The 19,990-nt window shown below is 33.5% G+C and overlaps 2 protein-coding genes across 5 annotated transcripts in view; both read right to left on the minus strand.

The window, feature by feature from the left end:
* KNAT7 (homeobox knotted-like protein) lies at positions 1 to 5,033 on the minus strand. Its single transcript, XM_022046191.2, has 5 exons — positions 4,179 to 5,033; positions 3,966 to 4,086; positions 840 to 1,030; positions 600 to 731; positions 1 to 460 (listed from the first exon to the last, which is right to left on the minus strand). Exons 1-5 carry the CDS (start codon positions 4,473 to 4,475, stop codon positions 320 to 322), a joined length of 882 nt encoding a protein of 293 aa, XP_021901883.1. The 5' UTR covers positions 4,476 to 5,033; the 3' UTR covers positions 1 to 319.
* Positions 5,034 to 8,697: 3,664 nt separating this feature from the next.
* Positions 8,698 to 19,990, minus strand: part of LOC110817594 (FAM63A-like protein (DUF544)) — a 30,089-nt gene continuing 18,796 nt past the window's right edge. The window contains exon 12 of one of the 4 annotated variants that reach the window (XM_022046202.2): positions 8,698 to 8,972. In XM_022046202.2, the coding sequence (XP_021901894.1) occupies positions 8,889 to 8,972 (84 nt within the window). In that variant the 3' untranslated portion in view covers positions 8,698 to 8,888. Of the gene's footprint in view, positions 8,973 to 10,677; positions 11,284 to 17,536; positions 17,771 to 19,990 lie in introns of those variants that run through there. The other 3 variants (XM_088217567.1, XM_088217568.1, XM_022046204.2) reach the window with 3 other exon arrangements.

Below are 19,990 nucleotides of genomic sequence, written 5' to 3' on the forward strand. Positions count from 1 at the left end.
TTAACTATAAAAACCAAATGATATAATTTTAATCAAATTTGAACAAAAATTGTTTGCATTACAGGGCCGGTTAAGGGGACCCAAATTAAGTGCTCAAAGGGTTTATACTTGCAACTTAGGAATGTCAATCTGCTAATTACTGATATATGTATGTACCCAGATACATATATCTATGAAAAATCCTATATCCTGCTGCCAACTGCTTTGGCAATCATCTAATTTTCAGCTTTGAAATCACTTGATGAAAAGTTAGCCTGAACAAGTATATACACGCCCACATGATATACATATATATACGTGGACATGGTGACATGGAGCTCTACCTCTTGCGCTTTGACTTCAAAGAGGTTACAGAATTGGAGTTGCTATGCCAGTTGCGTTTCCTTTGGTTGATGAACCAGTTATTTATTTGCTTCAGCTGCAACCCTGTCTCCTCCACTAGTTTTGCTTTGTCATCTTCCTGTAATTTGTTTTTTTTTTTTTTTTTTTTTTAATTTTTCAAAATCCATCCACCACCCATATGAAAATATATATCATATATATATATATATATATATGTAGACCAAGTATATCAATATATATGTACATGGGTTGCTTACAGTTGGATAGGGCCATTTCGAGTGTTGCTGCCACCAGTTTTTGAGCACTGTTGTTGTGTCTCCTGGTAATTTTCCAGCTCTTCTTTTTCTCAGAATCTCCTCCCTAACATCTTCAATTTTTGATTTGAAACCCTGAAAAGGGAAATACATATGCAAAACCATGATAATGGAAGTAAAATTGTAGGTTGAAAGAGTGGGAGCAGGTGAAGAATTAAGGGATTGAAGAGTGTTATTAATTACCTGTTTGAGTTCAATCTTGAGTTCTTGTCTGACTCTCTCCATTAGAGACCTTTCAGATTCTGTTGGGAGCAGAGGACCAAAACCCATCAAATCATGTCCATCACCTCCTGATTGATCCAATGAGAAATCCATCTGTACTTCCTCTTCATCATCTGACATTGTTGCACCACTTCCTTCACCCAAACCCACTCCTGAATGTATACATATTTCAAACTTTCTCTCCTTGAACATTATCATGCAGTATATATATACACAAACACACGTACATACATTTGAAAAAGGTGATCAACAAGTTTACACTACAACTGCTTTCATCTATGCAGTATATACAAATACACATACTTACTGTACTGTACTACTTGTTAATTGGACCATACTTCGTAATTTGTTTGAACGCACTGTTTGCCTAGACTATATATCCTCTTTACCATCTGTAATTTATATTTAACAGCATTGAATTAAAACTTGAAGAAAATTTTATTGTTACTTCTATTAAAAACTTCACCTGGCTACATTACCCTCATTCTTTGAACTGGGTATGAGTAGAACTATGATTCTATTCATTCAACCCTAACTTTCACACAGGAGCAGAAAGAACATTGACTGAGGATCTTTTAGAATTAGCCGAGAATTGATAAGAGTGTCTCTCTCGAACCAAACATGAATCTTTCGATTTATTTGACTCTCATTCTCAATTACTTTAGAATTTCTTATGGGAGTTTCATTCCCATGTTTTTTTTTTTAATGTAATGAATCTATCCTCTTCCTCTCTTCTCTATTCATATTCAAAAAGCAACAGGAAAAAGAAAAGTTTATGTTTCAAATGATTCACATATAGAGATATTAATAAAACACATAAGAGCTAATGGTATTTCATAACCAGTTGATTAAGTTGCAGCTCAAGATGCAAATATACCTACTTCCTATAAGTGCCAATAATCAAAGGAGGTTAACATGGAAAGAATTTTTACTGAAAAAAGAAAACGCTTCAATGTTTTTCTCCTGCAAGGGCAGATGGTGCTCCATCCATGTCTACTAAAGTGAGGTTTCTTCTTCTAGTCTTCGAGGTTAAACCACTTTGTTGTGGCCATACGCTGATTTTTTTTCTACTTTATCGAAAAATCATTTCAATTAGAACTTGAACTTATATTGCTTCCATAAAAGTAACTGTATCTAACCGTCCAATCAAATAAGAGCAATTATGAACTTATGTATATATATTTATTAAATTTACTTAAATGCATAAAATGATATATGGTAGCCTTAATAATCTATTTCTTTATTTTTGAAAAGGAAACATATATAGTTGCTTGATACTCAAAAATATGAATAAAATAATTTTTTAAAAAACATTGAAACTTCACATGATAATATTTTGATGTACGTACAAACACAGTTTAAAGATAAAAATATATATTCATAGATCATTCAGGGGCTAATTTTTCTTAGAACTATCTAAAACCCTTAATGTTTGGATAAGTCTATGATATATGCTTTCCCATCTTTAATTTTTGTAAGACAAATTTCAAAAGGTTATTATTAAACTAATCATGGTTTCTGAATTCCAAATATCCCATATGTGAAAACGACATATATATATATATATATATATGCATGTATACATACATGACATGATTAGTAAAATCCTCTATTATGAAATGGATGCTCCTGTGCATAACATACATGTAAGGGACATGTTGGTGGACTATTGATGCTGAATCACATGTTATGATCCTAATACAGGACCATCATCATTTAGGTTAAGACTTTATTAATCTTATATATATATATATATAGATGAAAACAAATAACCATGTTTATAAAAATTTGATTATACCTTCATACCCAAGAGAGGTAATAAATAAGGAAAATACAGATCTGTTCAATATAAATTTTTCTATCATCTGGTTAATTATTAGTTTTCTCTGCAATTTGAACATGGACGTGCATGGATGCATGGAAGTTTATGTATAGATGAAATTCCGTTGGTCATATACAAATATATATGTGTGTATATGTGTAAAAAGCATGCATGTTCAGCAAACGCTAGAAGATCATTTGGAAGAACCATGCAGATGATGAGTTTTGATCTGCAAAGCATCGGAATAACTTTACAAAAACACTTCTCTAGAATCACCACCTTAATTACAACATAGAATTCAACCATTACAAAGTACCTAGTCTGGTTGAATTGATGATTTGGGAGATATAAAACGAATTAATGGAAGTCGAAGTTCAAGAGAAAATTTCCTTTATTACACTTCGAACTCTTTATCTTTATATTTTCTAATGTCTGTTTATACACTTATACTTATGTATTTACCGTTGGTTGTAAGTCTTTCTTTGTTAGCGATTAGGGTATTTTCATACCAGTTTTTTGTTGAATGAGATTCGTAAATATCTTCGTAATTCAGATGTAGAGTTCCGACTTTTGTGATGGATTGGTTTTAAGTCTTGAATTATGTACTTTGTGTGTTCTTATTATCGCTAGATTATTAGAATGTTTTTATTAGAGAATTTGTTATTATTAATATGCATGTTATCATTTAATTAATAAAATATAAAAATTTATGTTAAATAAATGAACATATAGAAATTAACAACTTCAAATACATCAATAAATATAAGGATTAAAAATTTTAAAAAATAAATTAAGGGTTATAAGTATCACTAATTAATGTAAATATTTTCTAATTTTATGATTAAGGAGATGATGCTTCATCCATATAATTAATCTACACCACCAAACTCAATCATGTAGCAATAAATTGAGAATGCCAAAAAACAAAGTTGATCTCTACAATCCAATTATTTCAAAAACTTATATGATTTGCCATTGGGGTTACTAACTAACCCACCTGCAAATTAATATAAATCTGATTATGTGTTTGTGTAGGACCCTATTGTCTCCACCCACCATATCCTCATTAACTTGCAATTTCAAAATCCCCAAATCACCTCCCTTATTTTTCTCCCCCCACCAACAACACTACTATTTATTACCCATTTTACCAAACTCCCCGAAACAAATTCAACATATATGTATATAATATATTCATCATCCTAGAAATGAAAAGCAGATATTCATCCAAACATGTACGAGATTGATTGAGGAGGAGGACAAACCAGTTAGAGCATGTAGATTATTTTCAATTTCCCGGCAAGCCATGACAGCTTCGACGGCATGAACTCTGACATGCTGTTGAAGCTGTTCTTTGAACGTACATAAAACTATCAAGTACTGAGCCTGAAATTAATCAGTACACCAATTTCAAATTATAAACAAGAAAATAAGGAAAAAAAACTAATACCCAATAAACAAAATCAAATTTAACCTACCAAAAACTCATCAAGTTCTTGCCTTTCATGGGGAGGTAACGAGTGGTGGTGGTGCTGCGAAGCATAGGATCTGAGATGGTGATGAGACTGCGACAACTGAGCATCAATCAGAGGTAGCTGATCGATCGGTGTGGCAACGCGGAGACACGAGACGTGTGCCGCTAGGAGCTGCTCGTACAGAGGGTGTGTCCCTATCTCCGCCTTCAGTTGCCGGTTCTGGTCACCGCCGGAAAGTTCACCTCCACCGCCGACACCACTACTGGTACTACCCATCATGCCTAAACCCGCCTCTTGCATCTCCTATAAAGCTAAAACCTTTATGCTCAGAATGAAGGTGAGGAGATAGAAACAAAAGAGAGCTTATACGTACACAAACAAGAATCAAAGAGAAAGACAAAGGAAAAGAATTGAATGGTTAATTGTTTATGTATAAAGAATTGGAGTTTCGAGGAGAGTGAAAGAGACCCTTATGGGCTTTTGACGACGTTAAATGAGGAGGGAGGAAAAACAAGATGGTTTTTCCTCGTTAATGGCGTCAAAAAGAAACAGAGAGAGAGAGAGAGAGAGAGAGCCAAAGGGTTAATAATAATGATGATAATAATATATCGGGATCTGAGACAAAAAACTTTCTGCAACGATTCTGTAATATGCAGAGGTTTTAGAGAGGCAGAGAAAGAAAAAGAAAAAGCATGAAAGAGGAGGGTTTGTGTGTTTATGAGAGTGTGCGAGCTAGAGAGAGAAAGAGAAAGAGTGGGAGGATTTCAAGGTATATATATATATATACATATACATATATATGTTGTTTTCTCTTGAAATCCTTTGAGCAAATAAACAGAGCAGGGAGAGAGAGAGAGAGAGAGAGAGAGAGAGAGAGAGAAAGAGAAGGATAAAAGAAGCTGGTGTGGAATCATTACAACGAAAGAAGAGTATGATAAAATAAAAAAAAAAAGGCCTGACAATTATTAATTCATTACTTTTTGTTTTATTTATTTATTATTTGGGATTAATTATATTTCAACATAAACTTAAAAGGAAGTGGATGGTGAGATCATGATCAGGACACAAGTCTATTAATCTTTGGATTATCATAACTTAAATTACTTTTAGCTTTTTCTCTGTATATATCCAAAAAAATTCAGCAACTTTTTTTTTTTTATTATTATAAATACCATAATTACAACCCCCAAAAAAAAAAAATGTAATATTTTAAAAATTGTTCTTATAAGGGTTTGGATTATCCCTTAAATGAAAGAAATGATAGGCAATTTGTCTTTTTGTAATTATCCTCCTATTTTAAAAAAATATTTTTGTGATGGGATTTGATTTTTAGGTACTGCCCATGTACATATAACATAAAAATTATTATTATATTTTATTAATTCAATATATAATTTACATAATAATACAAAATTTTAATTAAATTTTTGTATGAAATGGGCAGTCCTTGTCATTTATATATATACATATATATTTAATTAAAATTGATAATCCTGTTTTCTTATTGGTAGATACTGTAGAAAAGCTTTGCTGACTTTTTGCAAAAGGTACATTTCATTTGGAGCACCCAATAGACACCAAATATATATGTATATACATATAGTTTTATTTATTTTTTTTTTTAATTAAGAATGATAAACAATTATCTATCGACCTAAAAATAATAATAATAATTTATTTTTGTTAGCCAGTTGAGGTGTCAGCTTCCACCCTCCTTACATATATATATATATATATATATATTTTTATTTTATTTTATGCTCTTTTCCTTTTTTAAACCTTTTTCCTTTTAATTTATTAAATATTATTGTTGGTGGTGGTGGGTCCAACGGGAGAGGAAACAATTGGTGGAGAGTTGTAATAGAGTTGAAAGTAAGCAAGGAAACAACAAAAGTCTATAAAAGAAAAGACACCTATTTTACCCTAAAACCAAAAACACAATACCATCAACAACATATAAATATAATTATATTATATGTATGTATGTATATATATATATATATACACGCGAGATTAGTATTGGGTGTTGTGGGAAAAGAAAGAAAGAAGCACGTGGTGAAATAAGTAAAATTACGTAAATCCCAAGGGTAGTAGGAGTGGGGTAAGTGTCATGGCTGTAGCTCTGTCGTCTTCTTCTTCTTCTTCTTCCCCACCTAAGATTGCGACTGTAGAACCCTGGTCCCTTTTACTATTTTTTTTTTTTTCATTTTCCAATTATATATGTATGTGCATATAAATGAGGGAGGGTGGTGGTCCCTCTCTAAATATATACATACGAAAAGCAGGAGATTATATGGTGCGGGTCACCGTCACCAACCCCCATATATGTAGTCTATATATATATATATATATATACATGTATCCTCCTATAATTAATTTTTAAATACATTTATTCTTATACTAAGGCAAAAACCTTAGCTTCAATTAGTTTTTTTTTTTTAAATTCTATTGCTAGGTTTTTCTTTTTTTGTTTTTTTTTTTAAATTTTAAAAGTTTGTCTTATATGTTTTTTATTTGTAAAATGTCATTTTAATACTCATGATACTGCTTCAATTTAATTTTTGTTAATTTTAAAATATTAATGTTTAAGATAACTTAAAAAATAAAAGCAAATGTTAAAATCTTAAAAGATTACACTATAATTGTGTCTCATTTGTCTAATATTCATTATTGTCACGTGACATATATTTTAGTTATTAGTTAATGTTTATAAAGAAACTGAATTAGAATTAGTAAATATAGTTATCATGCAGAAATTAAATTATAACTTTCAGAAAATAATCGATTTAGTTGTAATCAATTGGAATAACTTTCAGAAAATAATATATATATATATATATATATATATGGGTATACGAATAAACCCAACATGAGCCAAAATTCAAGTTACTTAGTCTGATAAAAAGATATTAAACTATGTATAATAATCATGTAATGATAAATAATTGAAGTGTCTCATACTCGGTGCTGAGTCATATACAGCTCCTGCAATGCAAAAAAGGGGATTAGATTTTTCTTATTAAAAATTAATTTAAGATTAGTGGGCAGTTAGGGCCACTAATAAATGCCATTATAGGTCATGGTCCTTGCAGCTTGGCAGCATGCTACCATATGTGAAGTTGAATAATAGTTATTGAATTAATATTGTAAAATAATTATAAAAAAAATTTGAATTGAATTTATAAGATTCAGAAAATAATTTATTAATCAAAATTTACTATTTTTTTTAATATTATAAAAATAAAAATAAAAAAGAATATTTATTTTAAAAAGAAATAGTTATTAGTGGATGGAATATAAAGAATGATTCAACAAATAGGAGGAAAGGAATTATGAGGTAGAAAGGCTTAGGTGACGGGTGACTTTTAACTGTATTAACAGGAAAGACCAATCAAAAGCTGACTTTTTATTCCAACCCTAACTTTTGTCGTTTTCTCTTGTCACGCAAGATAAAGCTGAGTTTAAAGAGATCCGGATATGTATGAAGATCATTTTTTACCAGTTAATTGTATGTAATAATTTTATAGTAATTCTTTTTATTAAATTGTTTAATTAATAATTTATATGTTTTTACTCATAAAATTTTTATAACGTGAATAAAGTATTATTAAGTAGGAAAAATACTATAATGAATCTAATGTAAAAATATTATTTAACAGGTAAACTTAGCAGCTATAAGGTAAATCGTATTTATTATTATAATATTCTAACTAAAATTAGAAAGAAAATAGAAGAACGTCCTCAATTTCTAAATGTTTAATAACCAAAATTATTATAATCAACACGGTATATAAGTCTTGAGGATTTTTCATATAATAAGGTAGGTACATATTATTTCTTCATTCATTAATTAATGTGCAAAATGAGACCAAATAAAAGAAGACTATAGCAAACCACCCCCCACCCCAAGCTAAAAATAAGGAAGAGGACATATTAGTATTCTTGAAATGGGTCAATTTTATTGACATATTCAAAATTCATCAAAACTTTTGTGCTTTCATGGTCAATCAAACTGATTTCAAGAACTTGCATTTAAATTTTCTTCTTCTTTTTCAATGTTATGATGGTTTCCCATTTCAGTAGGAGGTCATCACGTTCCGGTCCAGTCCGGTCCGCTTCACCACAAAAGTTACCTCTAAAGCCGAGTCAGTAGGGAGTCAGCTAAAAGATGCAAGAGAACCCAGATGATTCCCGACCTTTGAGGATAGACGCTGACACTTCCTAAGGTTTTAAATGATATTGAACCTACTTAGATCAGATGCCATATCAACATCACCTGCCCCTCTAATTTTGTTAAACCATGTTCACGACTTTTCAAGTGCATGTGTGCATTAGGACTTTGATGGGCTCGATGATATAATCAACTCTTTAGATAGGGCAGGACCACACGCTACGCAAAATTATTCACTTCCGTAACTAAAAGCCATTATGGCCGAAAAGTAACTCTATCACTTTCCTATTCTCCCCTCCTGTCTTAGCAAACAATTTAGAGATGAAAGCTACTATTCCCCCTGCAACTATGTAAAACTCAGGAGAATCTATTATCTACCTACATATTATATATAGTTAACCTTTTGAAAGAAAAAAAATTCCTGATCTGATTCTCAAGTGTGAGAGATGGGTTAATAGGGTTTATTGAAGTAAAATCCAATTGGGCCAGAGTACACCAACCATTTACACAGCACAAACTTCCAGATCGTTTACATGCAGACCTCACATCACTGTACATTTCTCTTTTGATTTTCCATCAGGCCTTGAGTATGAAGATGAAGAGTTCCTGCCCCCCATCTTTGAGACCTGCAACAAAACCACATTTTCTTTTTGCGTCATTGACATTTACTGTAATATTCACCGTAAGGTCAAGGATATCTACAATTAAGCGGTGAAACCATTGATGAGCATGATTATAAGTTGAACATGAACAACTTTACGTTGCTAAAATAACTAACTGTTCAATGAGTCGTACGTTTTTGCAGTATACCAAGTGTTTGAATTGGCTTATATTGTTGGTAAACCAGTTTTAAGCTAGTTTTGATAAGAAAAAAGGAAATCCAAGGAGTTTCACTGCACTTTCAAAATGATTTAAGGCCAGATTACCTCGAGTTTTTTAAAACGAAAATAAAAAACTAGTGACAAATGAGGCATTCTTTTTTCCTTGTGGCTTCAAGTAATAAGTAAGAAATTTATTTGACTAACCTCTTAGGCCAAAATATCTTTCACTAAATTTCAAAATGCATTTTGACAATTTTTTAAAAATATACAAAAGATAACAACAAAGAGAAATTAAGCAAAAATGTCAATACAAATTCACAACTCAGTCCCCTGCAACAATAGAAAGAGGAACCCCAAAAGAATCCATTATGGTTTTGCCCAACTAGAAGCAAAGCACAAAATCCTATCTAAAGTATCATTAACAGAATAAGAGCCCCAACTGATTACCAGTAAATCATCTTTTTGGCCATTGTACCAATTTTTTAGCTTTGAAGTCTAATTTTATCGAATACTTATATCTTATTAAAGCTATGAACTATGGAAAAAAAAGTTGGTTAATTAGGGAGTGTTCCTTATTATAGCTCTATGCCACTAAAATTCACTAGGACTTCAACCCAGGGAGCCGAAAGTAGAAAAAGAAACACGTCATTTCAAAATAGTATATTGTCTGACAAGACGTAGCAAATCAAGTAATTATAACTTACATAACTTCAAGACACTTTTGAATGTTACAAAGACATCAACATAATAAAAATTCAGTCCACAAGTTTTTAAAATTGTTAACTTCTTTAGCTGGCGAATCTTTGTTAACTCAACTTTAATAATACATAAAATGCAAATGACTAATAGATCATACATCTCCTTTTAAAAGTTATTAAACTCATTTGTATAAAGTACTGACTGGTCATCTCTAATTGTGGTTGGGATTTACCTTAAAAGTTCTAAATTAAATTTGAGCAAATGGTTATCTTCCTATAAGAAAATTGTTTTTGCAACATTTGCATTTCCATTACTGGGAATTCTAAAATATTTTCATTTTTCCTATAGTGGCATATAAATGAAATGGACTAAATTTACTATTTTAGAAACATGATAACTGAATTATATCCAATACTGTGGCTCCGTTTGGAATAATTCAAAGAACGTCAGGAAATTCATTTGCAAATCCACAAATACTTTAAATTAGGAGAGAGTGTAAATTTCACTAAATACAATGAAATGGAATTCACATGGTATTCAATGTGGAATTGGAACAATGCAATTAATATAGAAGTTCATAGGAATTCATTATCATTTTAGGTAGGATTGTCATTGTCTTCTAGTTAAACTGAGTGTAGATTGGCAAATACATTTCACATGAATTTTTAAATTTATTCTAAACAAATCTTTAAAATTGTGGCATGTAATTCACCCGTTTCCTATTATGCATAAAGAGCACAAGGATAAATCAGGGTTTAATTTACCTACTAGAGGTTATCAATTAAACCTAGATATTGTACATAAAACTTCTTAAATAGCACATTTAGGAAAAAATTTCCTCAAGCATCATATCTAAGATTTGATTGCATCACAATCAAGATCGGATCCAGCAATCATAAAACATAAGCTGCTTAGAGATCTATGCTAATATCGTACTAGGAACTCTAATACAAATTCCAAAAAAAAACAACTCTATGAAGAGATATAAGAATTTGAACCATGACTAAGATAATTTTTTAGCGTAAAAAAAGAAATATCATATGGAGAGTGCCAAGAGGGTACCACCCTTGTACAAAATATCCAGTATAAAGACCAGATAGAAACATATCAATCATATCTGTAAAATCTGTCTTGTCCTTAAGTTGGGTGACCCTTGAGCAAAAATACCGAATACAAGCAACGAGAAAATATTTCCAAAAGCTCTTATTTTTTGTTTCCTTCAAAGTGCCTCAAAAAATGGAGGGAGGTATGAGGGCCAGCAGCTTCCATTTAGTTCTAGACGCCAAGATAGCTCTCCAAACCCAGATTTCATCCTTACTGCAGAACATACCTCAAATTGAGAAGATCAATGCTAAATGCCAAAACCTTTTAGTTACAGGATACCAGAGCAAAAGATCGTCCAGGAGATTAATATTTCCTATGGAAGAAAAACACATGTTAACCAAGACACTCTCTCTCTTCATCAAGTTGCCAGTTATTAGGATTGCACCTATCCGAAAAAGGCTATGGGGGAATAGTTTTTGTATTTCATATTAACTTACAGGCAAAGCAACCAAAATTAGGATCAGCACATCTAGATGAGCACAACAGGACTTAAAAGAGAACCGGCCACCCTTTGAGAGCCTCCACATCGTACTAACTTTGTCAGGCTGGGAATCCAATCATTAATCTCAGAGTAGTTAAGATTCTTAAGAAGAACGATGCTCCACTGGATTCCACCAGTGTACACCATAGTACAGTTCCCAACCCACACCTTTTTCAATGTTGTGAATGGAAAATTAGATGGGATGACTCTTATTTCTTGGACATAAATATAGATAGGATAACTTCTTTGAGCAGTCAGCTAGAACACTTTTTTTAAAAAAATATAAAGGGTAAGAAAAACCTGATCCTTCTACCACTATCCACCTTGAAAACAATCTTATCAAGCAATGCTGCCCAAACTTATAGCAGGACTTCCAAGGACCAAAGCAGTCGCACCTCTATATTTTCTCAAGAGCCACTCACCAGCTGCCAATCATACTTCACTGCAATTATCATCCCCCACATGGAGTCCTTTTATACATGAACTTCCATTGCCATTTAGCCAACAGGAAGCTGTTGAAGTTAGTTAAAGGCCTGGCCCCCAAATTGATTGTTGGCACTAGTTGTTTGACCTAATCGCCACTAATTGAAATACAACCCCCCCCCGCCTCCTCTTTCTCTCCCATGCGGATAAGAAAAACCTCTTCCAGCCACCCAACCTCATTTCTATCTTGACTACAATGGTAAATATCCAATTCCTTGATACCAACACCAAGCAGTAAGCCAAGGTATTTATTAGGAAACAGACTGAATTTGCACCTGAACACCTGGGCCCAGCTCCTTATCATTTACCTCTAACCGGATCAGAACAAATTTTGACTTCGATTAATCTTAAGCCTGGACTACTTTTTCTTTTTTGAGACTGAAGCCTAGACACAACATGAAAACACAATAAACACATAAAAAAAATAAACTGTTGATGAGGGAATCTTTATCTAGGACCTACAAAGCCCCCAACTACTCTAACTTAAAAAAGGAGGGTGGCTGACAGCTTCCATCAGTTAAATGAAAAAGGAAAGTGGATAATGCATTTTCTTGTCTGACTCCTAGCAGAATTAAAGGAACCATCAGGACCCTCTATCTAATGAGATATATATATATATATATTTTTTTGAAATAAAAAAAAAATCGAATTAAAAGGTACCAAGGGAATACCACCCAATATACAAAGAATGTTACATGTCAATTAGCATATCAACAACTGCTCCAATATCTTCTAAGGATAGTAAATTGTGACCCAAAAGTAAGGAGCCAAAATAGTGTAACTATCTATTTCTAATGAGATAATTTATCTGCATAGTATAAACTTGTGTGCTTCAATTTTGCATTAATAATAATGACAAAAGAGTCTGTGAATATGCAGTAACAAGTCCATCCACACAAAAACCCATGCTGCCAGTCACTTAATATAGGGAAGGGCTATGAGACTTTTCAATAGTCATTTGCTGTCGATGAAGCATAATTCTTCTCAGCAGATTTTAGCAATAAGCTTCTAAGAGCAACCTATAAAACTAATAGGTTTGATCTCCCTAAACTCCATCAATGATACGGAATCCAAAATCAACTAATGTGATAAAAAACTCTGCATATAACATTAGTTTTCAGAATCATAAAACTCCTAATAAATCCTCCCTACTGGAACTACATTCAACACGTGAATGTCAACCAAGGTAATTGAGATAGTTTGAATTGATTAAAACTACCACAAGTATGAACTTGATAAGTTAGAAATCAATTCGAAAAAAATTTGATAAAACGCCATAAGGATTTATTTTAATAAATTGAATCAATTCTCATTCAACAAGAAGGTTAAAAAAACTTAACTAATTGAAAATTAAAACTTTTCATAATTTTATTATTCTAAAACTTCATTCCTTACAATGAAAATTTGAGAACCTATTTATAAAATAGACCATGTGAATAAAAAGATAATAAAAATCTTCTAATTTAAAATTACAATTACATAGGAAATTAATTAAAATTTAAATTTAAATTCCTAACTAGGTGCAATTACATAGGAAATTAATTAAAATTAAAGTATAACTTCCTAACTATGATTGATATGGTCTTCTTTCTTTATTAGAAGAGATAATGAGTGGTTTAGAAGGAAGATTTATGGTAATTTAAAGCTGGTCATGAAGGCTCCCTTGATAGCCCACAATTTCTTTTCTCCCTTTTCTTGGTTGATTCTCTCTTTAAAGGAGAAGATTTTCTTTTTCCTTTCCTTGCTCACATCAATCACCCTTCCAACTTACGGACTGAGACAAGAAATGAGACATTTAGACTTCTAACTACTTTACAAAATATAAAAATCCTATAACATCTCCAAAATTCTCCTTTTGAATATCGCCAAATTCTAGAGGAAGAAAGACATAGCAACACCATCAGGCCCGGACATTAGTATCCCACATTTCACTCAAAAACGAAAGGACTCTCAAGCACAGATCTATCAGCAACACCGCCCTCAAAAACTCCATCTTGTCCTGCCTAAGATGTCAAGCATCAATCTCCTGATACAACTCAGAATGGAATTCACCAACAGCCTGCCCCATTTCATGCATTCTCAACCTAACTGCAAGCTTGGCAAGGAAATTGGATCTATTATTGAAGATAGTGATGTCATGGAAAATTTTGGTATTCCCCTCATGGATCCAAATAAATCCGAATGTTGTCTCCAAGCTATCTCTTCCATAAGCAAAATGTTGGCAAGCTCCAAAAGTTAAGAGAATTCTCTCTTAATCCCCTTCAGACAAACCTTAAGAGAATTCTCTCTTAATCTCCAAGCTATCTCTTTTAATAATTTTCCTCAGCCTATTCAATGTTTTGGGTCTATGTTTTGGAACCCAGTCCAGAAAACCTTAAAGAACCAGTCTGGAACAATTGAGAATCGGTCTAGAGTTGGTTGAAGCGGACAAACTGAACCAGATTGGGTCAACTAGTTTGAACCATTCAACATAAGGTATCAACATTCTGAAAGCCACGTGCTGGTTTCCAGCAAGTTTCCAATGACAATCTCCTGGCAAAGGATTTGCCTGGAGACACTAGTTTCAGATCTGGTGTCGGTCTCACTTGCTGCAGCCAGGAAGCAGTACATCTCGTGTTTGTGGCGATGATCCACGGATTGCCTAACAAGTGAGGTGGATTCCAACAACTTTAGAGGCTAAAATTTGGTGGATGTGCAAAGTGGATTCTTCTAAAGCTAACAGGAGGGGTGGTGTTGACCACCTCAAGGTGGTTGGTTGGAATCATGTTGCTTTAATGATTGTTTCAAGAGTTTAGTATTTTATTTTTGGTAGGGAGGTTGTGTTTTGTGAAGTTGAGAACAAAATTTGAGCAGTGTAATTGATCGAAGTTAAGCTCTAATACCAACTAATATAGGACAAAGAGACAGCATAACACCTTAAGAAAATTTATTAAAAACCAAAATTAGAGATCTCAAATTTCAATTATCAAATCAATATTTGATATTTATATAATAATAATGATTTTTCCCATAAGTTTGGAGATCAACAGCATTAGGTGGTGCCCTTGCTCATTTAGTTTTGAGAGCAAATGGCTCAAGGTCCCTGATTCCCAAGACAAGATCAAAGAGTGGCAGGAAGAATGCAGACGGGCAGTTTTACCAGCTTTAGAATTGTCAGAAGCTTGCTATGTTAAAAGACAAGCTTAAGAGACGGAATAAGGAGGAGTTAGGAGAGGAAAGCCAAAGGAAAGACGAACTCTTTGCCGAGTTACAGAGGCTGGAAGCATTAAAGGGGACGGGGGGGTCCCCCCGGTGGAGGATGGGATGCAAAAACGAGATCTGTCTAGAACTAGCAAATGTTATTTTCAGGGAGGAGATAGCCTTCGACAAAAGTTGAGGGCCAAGTGGATTAAGAAGGGTGATAGAAATACGAAATTCTTACATTCTTTGGCTAGTCATCATAGGGGATACAACTATATAGAGGCGTTAGAAGTGAGCGGTTGAGTGAGGAAAGGTAACAACGAGCTGAGGGAGGGGATGAAGTCTTTTTTTTAGGATTTGTATAGAGAGGTGGAGCCATGGAGACCCACTTTAGATGGGTTGAGTTCCAACAGATTTAGTGATCAGGATGGCATGCTCCTTGAACAAGTTTTTTCAGGAGAAAATTCTTGAGGCCACTATGATTGTAAAGGAGACAAGGCACTGAGGTTAGACGCTTCAAAATCAGGTTTTTTCAACAGAATTTAGATATTTTTGAAGAGTGACCTAAAGGCTAATTTGGTTAATTCCACTATTCAAGGACATTCATGGAAGTCTAACCTCAACTTTTCTAATTTTCATCCTGAAAATCCAAGAAGCATTAAAGATCAGTGACTTTAAACCTATAGCTCAGCCGGCGGTGTGTATAAAATAATAGCAAAAGTCCTGACACGAAGAATGACTAAAGTGATCAGGGAATGCTAACATATTCTTTTGGAGGAGAGATAAATATTTGATGCGGCCTTAATACCTAATGAGATAGTGGACACCTTGTTGAGAAAGGGCGAGCGAGGTGCTTTATGCAAGCTTTTTATGGGGAAGGCCCACGATCATGTGGCTAGGAGTTTTCTATTATACATGACAGAAAGAATGGGTTTCAGGCATAAATGGCAAACTTCGATTAAGACTTATATTACCACATCTTCCTTTTCAGTTCTAGTGAATGATGGAGCATCTAATTTTTTTAAGGATTCTAGAGGCTTAAGGCAGGGTGATCCATTGTATCCTTTGCTCTTCCTGATACTTAAGACAGCACTAACCATACTGCATATCAACGCAAGGGAATTGAACCTTTATAAAGGGGTGAAGGTTAAAGAAACGACAAAGAGGTTTAAGTGACTTATTTATTCTTTGTTGAAGATACGTTATTGTTTTGTGGGCCAAATCACAATTACCTCCTTAATCTTAGGTGTTGCATTGTTGAGCTTCCAGGCAGTTTTTGGTCTTTGAGAGTAATATGGCAAAGCCAGAACAAGTGCAGTGGGTGAGCATCGAGAAGACGATCAATTGGAAACTATTTCGAGGTGCAAGTCCCAATTAAATATTTGGATCTTTCACTTTGCACAAAATTCAAAGATATTGTGGCATGGGACCCGGTGGCAAATAGATTCAAACCCTAATTAGCTGGATGGAAGAGGGGCTTACTCTCAAGGGAAGAAGGCTCTCTTTATGGCCCCCATTTACTTCACGTCTTTGGCCACCATTTCCTACGAGCATGGTAAAGAGATTAGAGATGATCGAATGCAGATTTTTGTGGGGGATTCAAAAGACAAAAGGAGATATCATCTGCTACGGCAAAGGGATTCCCTTTCTCCACTCTTATTCATTATTGTGATGGAGGCCCTGAATAAACTTATTGAGAAAACAAAATCATTGAATTTAATTAAAGGGATTACTATAGGTAACAGAGATCATAAAACGAAAAATTTTTATTTTTTCTTCGCTGATGATACACTGATTTTCTGTCAACCGGATTTCAGCTCCCTCATCTTTCTAAAATGTATTCTATTATGCTTTTAGGCTGTCTCTGGTTTAAATATAAATCTCGAAAAATCTAAAATAGTTTTGTTGGGAAACAGCTCCAGAAATGAAGACTTCAGTGTGGTTTTGGGCTGCAAGCAGACACAGTTACCTATCACTTACCTTGGTGTTCCTCTTGGCACCAAGCACAATGATAGTAATTACTAGGAATCTGTGATCGATTTGTTCAATAACAGATTATCTACCTGGAAGAAAAAATTTCTATCAAAAGGAGGTAGATTGACCTTGATTAAAAACACACTCTCCAATCTCCCGATTTACTTTTATTGGTGCTTAACAAACCAAATAAGGTGGCAAAGAAACTAGAGCAGATCTAATGTAACTTTCTTTAGGGTTGGAGTAAAAATTGCAAGAAATACCACTTAGTGAATTGGTTGAAGATAAAAAAACCCTTAAAAGAAGGGGGCTTGGGACTAAAATCAATAATCAAACTAAACAAAAGAGTTCTTGATAAATGAATTTGGAGATATTGGAATGAAAATGACAGTCTCTGGAAAATAGTGATAGAATCAAAATGGTATAACGAGGAGCCACAAAATCTCTCTTAAATTAAAAACAGCAACTACGGTTATATTATATGAAAAAACATCATCACACTAAATGGAATATTGGTAATGGGTTCAAGGTCCGTTTCTGAGAAGATTTTTAGTGCAGTTCAAAAAAATTAAAAGACAAATATCCCCTTATATATAGAATTGCTAGAAACAAAGCTACCACAGTAAATGATATTATTGGTTCAGTCATTCCTGCCTCCTGAAGTGTCCCAGCGATGAGGAACCTTCAAGATTGAGAACAAGAAAATTATCAATCCTTACTTCACTTATTGGCAAACACATAACTACAAAATCAAAATGATAAACTGCATTGGAAATTAAAAAAGAATGGTATCTTCAGTGTTAGTTCTCTATACTCTTTTCTGACCGGTATAACTCTAATGAAACATATCTTTTCCACTCAAAAATCATTTGAAAATCGGGTGCCCCCCCAAACTTTTTTTGCTTGGAAAGCTGCAAAAGAGAAAATCCTCACAATAAATAATTTGATGAAAAGATGGCATACTACTGTCAACAGGTGTTTCTTCTGTAAGAAATCTCTTGAATCATGTAATCATCTACTCTTAAAATGTCAAACATCTCACAAACTCTGGAGCATGATACTCGGACTTCTGGGGATCTCTTGAGTAATAAAAAATTCTGTTTATTCCAAACTTCTGGCATGAGAAGGTCTGATTAGTAACAAAGCGATTAAATTAACTTCTCTTACCATTTTCTGGATTATTTGAAAGGAGAGAAACAACAGAACTTTTGAAGGGCTTGAACAAGACTTTAATAGCATCAAAAATAAATGATTTCATTATTTTGCCTCTACTGTTTTATGGCATAATCTAGAATGTTTTGAAAATCTAGATTTTATTGTAAATATGTTAATTGATATGTAAATTTGATTTCATTAATGACCTCACATTAATACATCTTCTCTTCTTTTATTTCAAAAAAAATATATCATCTTGTAGCATGGGATGATGTAAAACATCCTTATCGAAAAGGTAGCTTGGGAGTAAGGTCCTTCATGGAATTCAAAATGGCTCTCCAAGATGACAATGACTTTGGAGATTCATGAAAAAGGAAGGAAGCTATGGAGGAAGGTGATCAAGGCAAAATTTAGAAGAGAGAGGTTTGGATGTTTGACAGAAATTCTAATGGAGACCTATGGGGCTGGACGGTGGAAGAGGTTTATTAAGAATAAGGGAGTATTTCAATGCTTATTGATGGAAAATTGGGTCAGCATAGAGAGTGAGTCTATGGACAGACTATCAGATGGAAGGAGTAGCTCTTTGTTCGAAATTCCCTTTAATTTTTTATATTTCTTGAGACAAGGACATCATAATTAAGGATGAACTGAAATTTGGGTGTTGATCTGAACCAAAATTCAAATGATTGGGAAGAGTACGTGTGGCTACTTAGTACACTCACGAAGGTGGAGATTTATGAAGAAAACAAGGATGAACAAATATGGAACCTTTGTCGCAATGGACACTTCTCGATCAAGTCGTATTACCAATTTTCGACTAGCAATGAGGAGTGTGAGAAATATTTCTTTGAAGAATGGCGTGGAAGTTGAAAATGACTCCTAGGGTGGCTTCTACTACTTGGGAAGTAGTTCGACAAAATATTCTTACTCTTGACAAGTTGATCAAAAGAGGCAAAGTTTTGGCGAATAAATGTTACTTGTGCAAGAGTGGGGTAAATAAATGTAATCATATCATCCTTTGATATCCACTCACACATCACGTATGTTCTCTGGTTTATACCTTTCAAGTCTGAATTGAGTTGCAGGCAAAATGAGAGCGGAGCTTTTAGATGTGGAGGCATCCAAAGAGATAAAAAGACAATTAGACATATCCCTTTGGCGACCTTTTGGGTCATTTGGAAAGAGAATAGTAGGAGATAAAAAGCAACTTTAATTAGAATTAAGGATTCTTGGTTCCAGGTTATGAGTATTTTGATTATGGATCAACATTTGAATTTAAGTGAGGAGTTGAGAATCCTTAGTAATGCTTCGTTAAACTTGTAAACTTTGTAGATGGGTTGCACACTCTTGGTGTCTTATGAATAGTAACACATTTTTTATTCAAAAAAAAAGTTTGCATAATGATCATGACTATTAAATAAGATGGGGTATTTTGATACTTATACAATCAAAATATGAATTCTTAAGCTTTTTCTTTTTTTGAAAGTAATGGATATGGAGAAGGCCTATGATCATGTTTGTTTGGATTTTGTCAACTACATGTTGGGGAGGTTGGGTTTTGGCAAGAAATAGAGGAGGTGGATCAAGATATGTATTTCTACCACGTCGTTTGCGGTAATGATTAACGGTGGTCCATCTACTTTCTTTAAGGCTTCCCGGGGACTTAGACAAAGCAACCTGCTTTCTCCACTCCTCTTCATTATTGTTATGGAGGCTTTCAACATGATGTTAGAGAGGCCCAAGGAAT

This window comes from Carica papaya, chromosome 4 (genome assembly GCF_054855325.1).
Source record: "Carica papaya isolate Zhongbai chromosome 4, ASM5485532v1, whole genome shotgun sequence".
NCBI lineage: Eukaryota > Viridiplantae > Streptophyta > Magnoliopsida > Brassicales > Caricaceae > Carica > Carica papaya.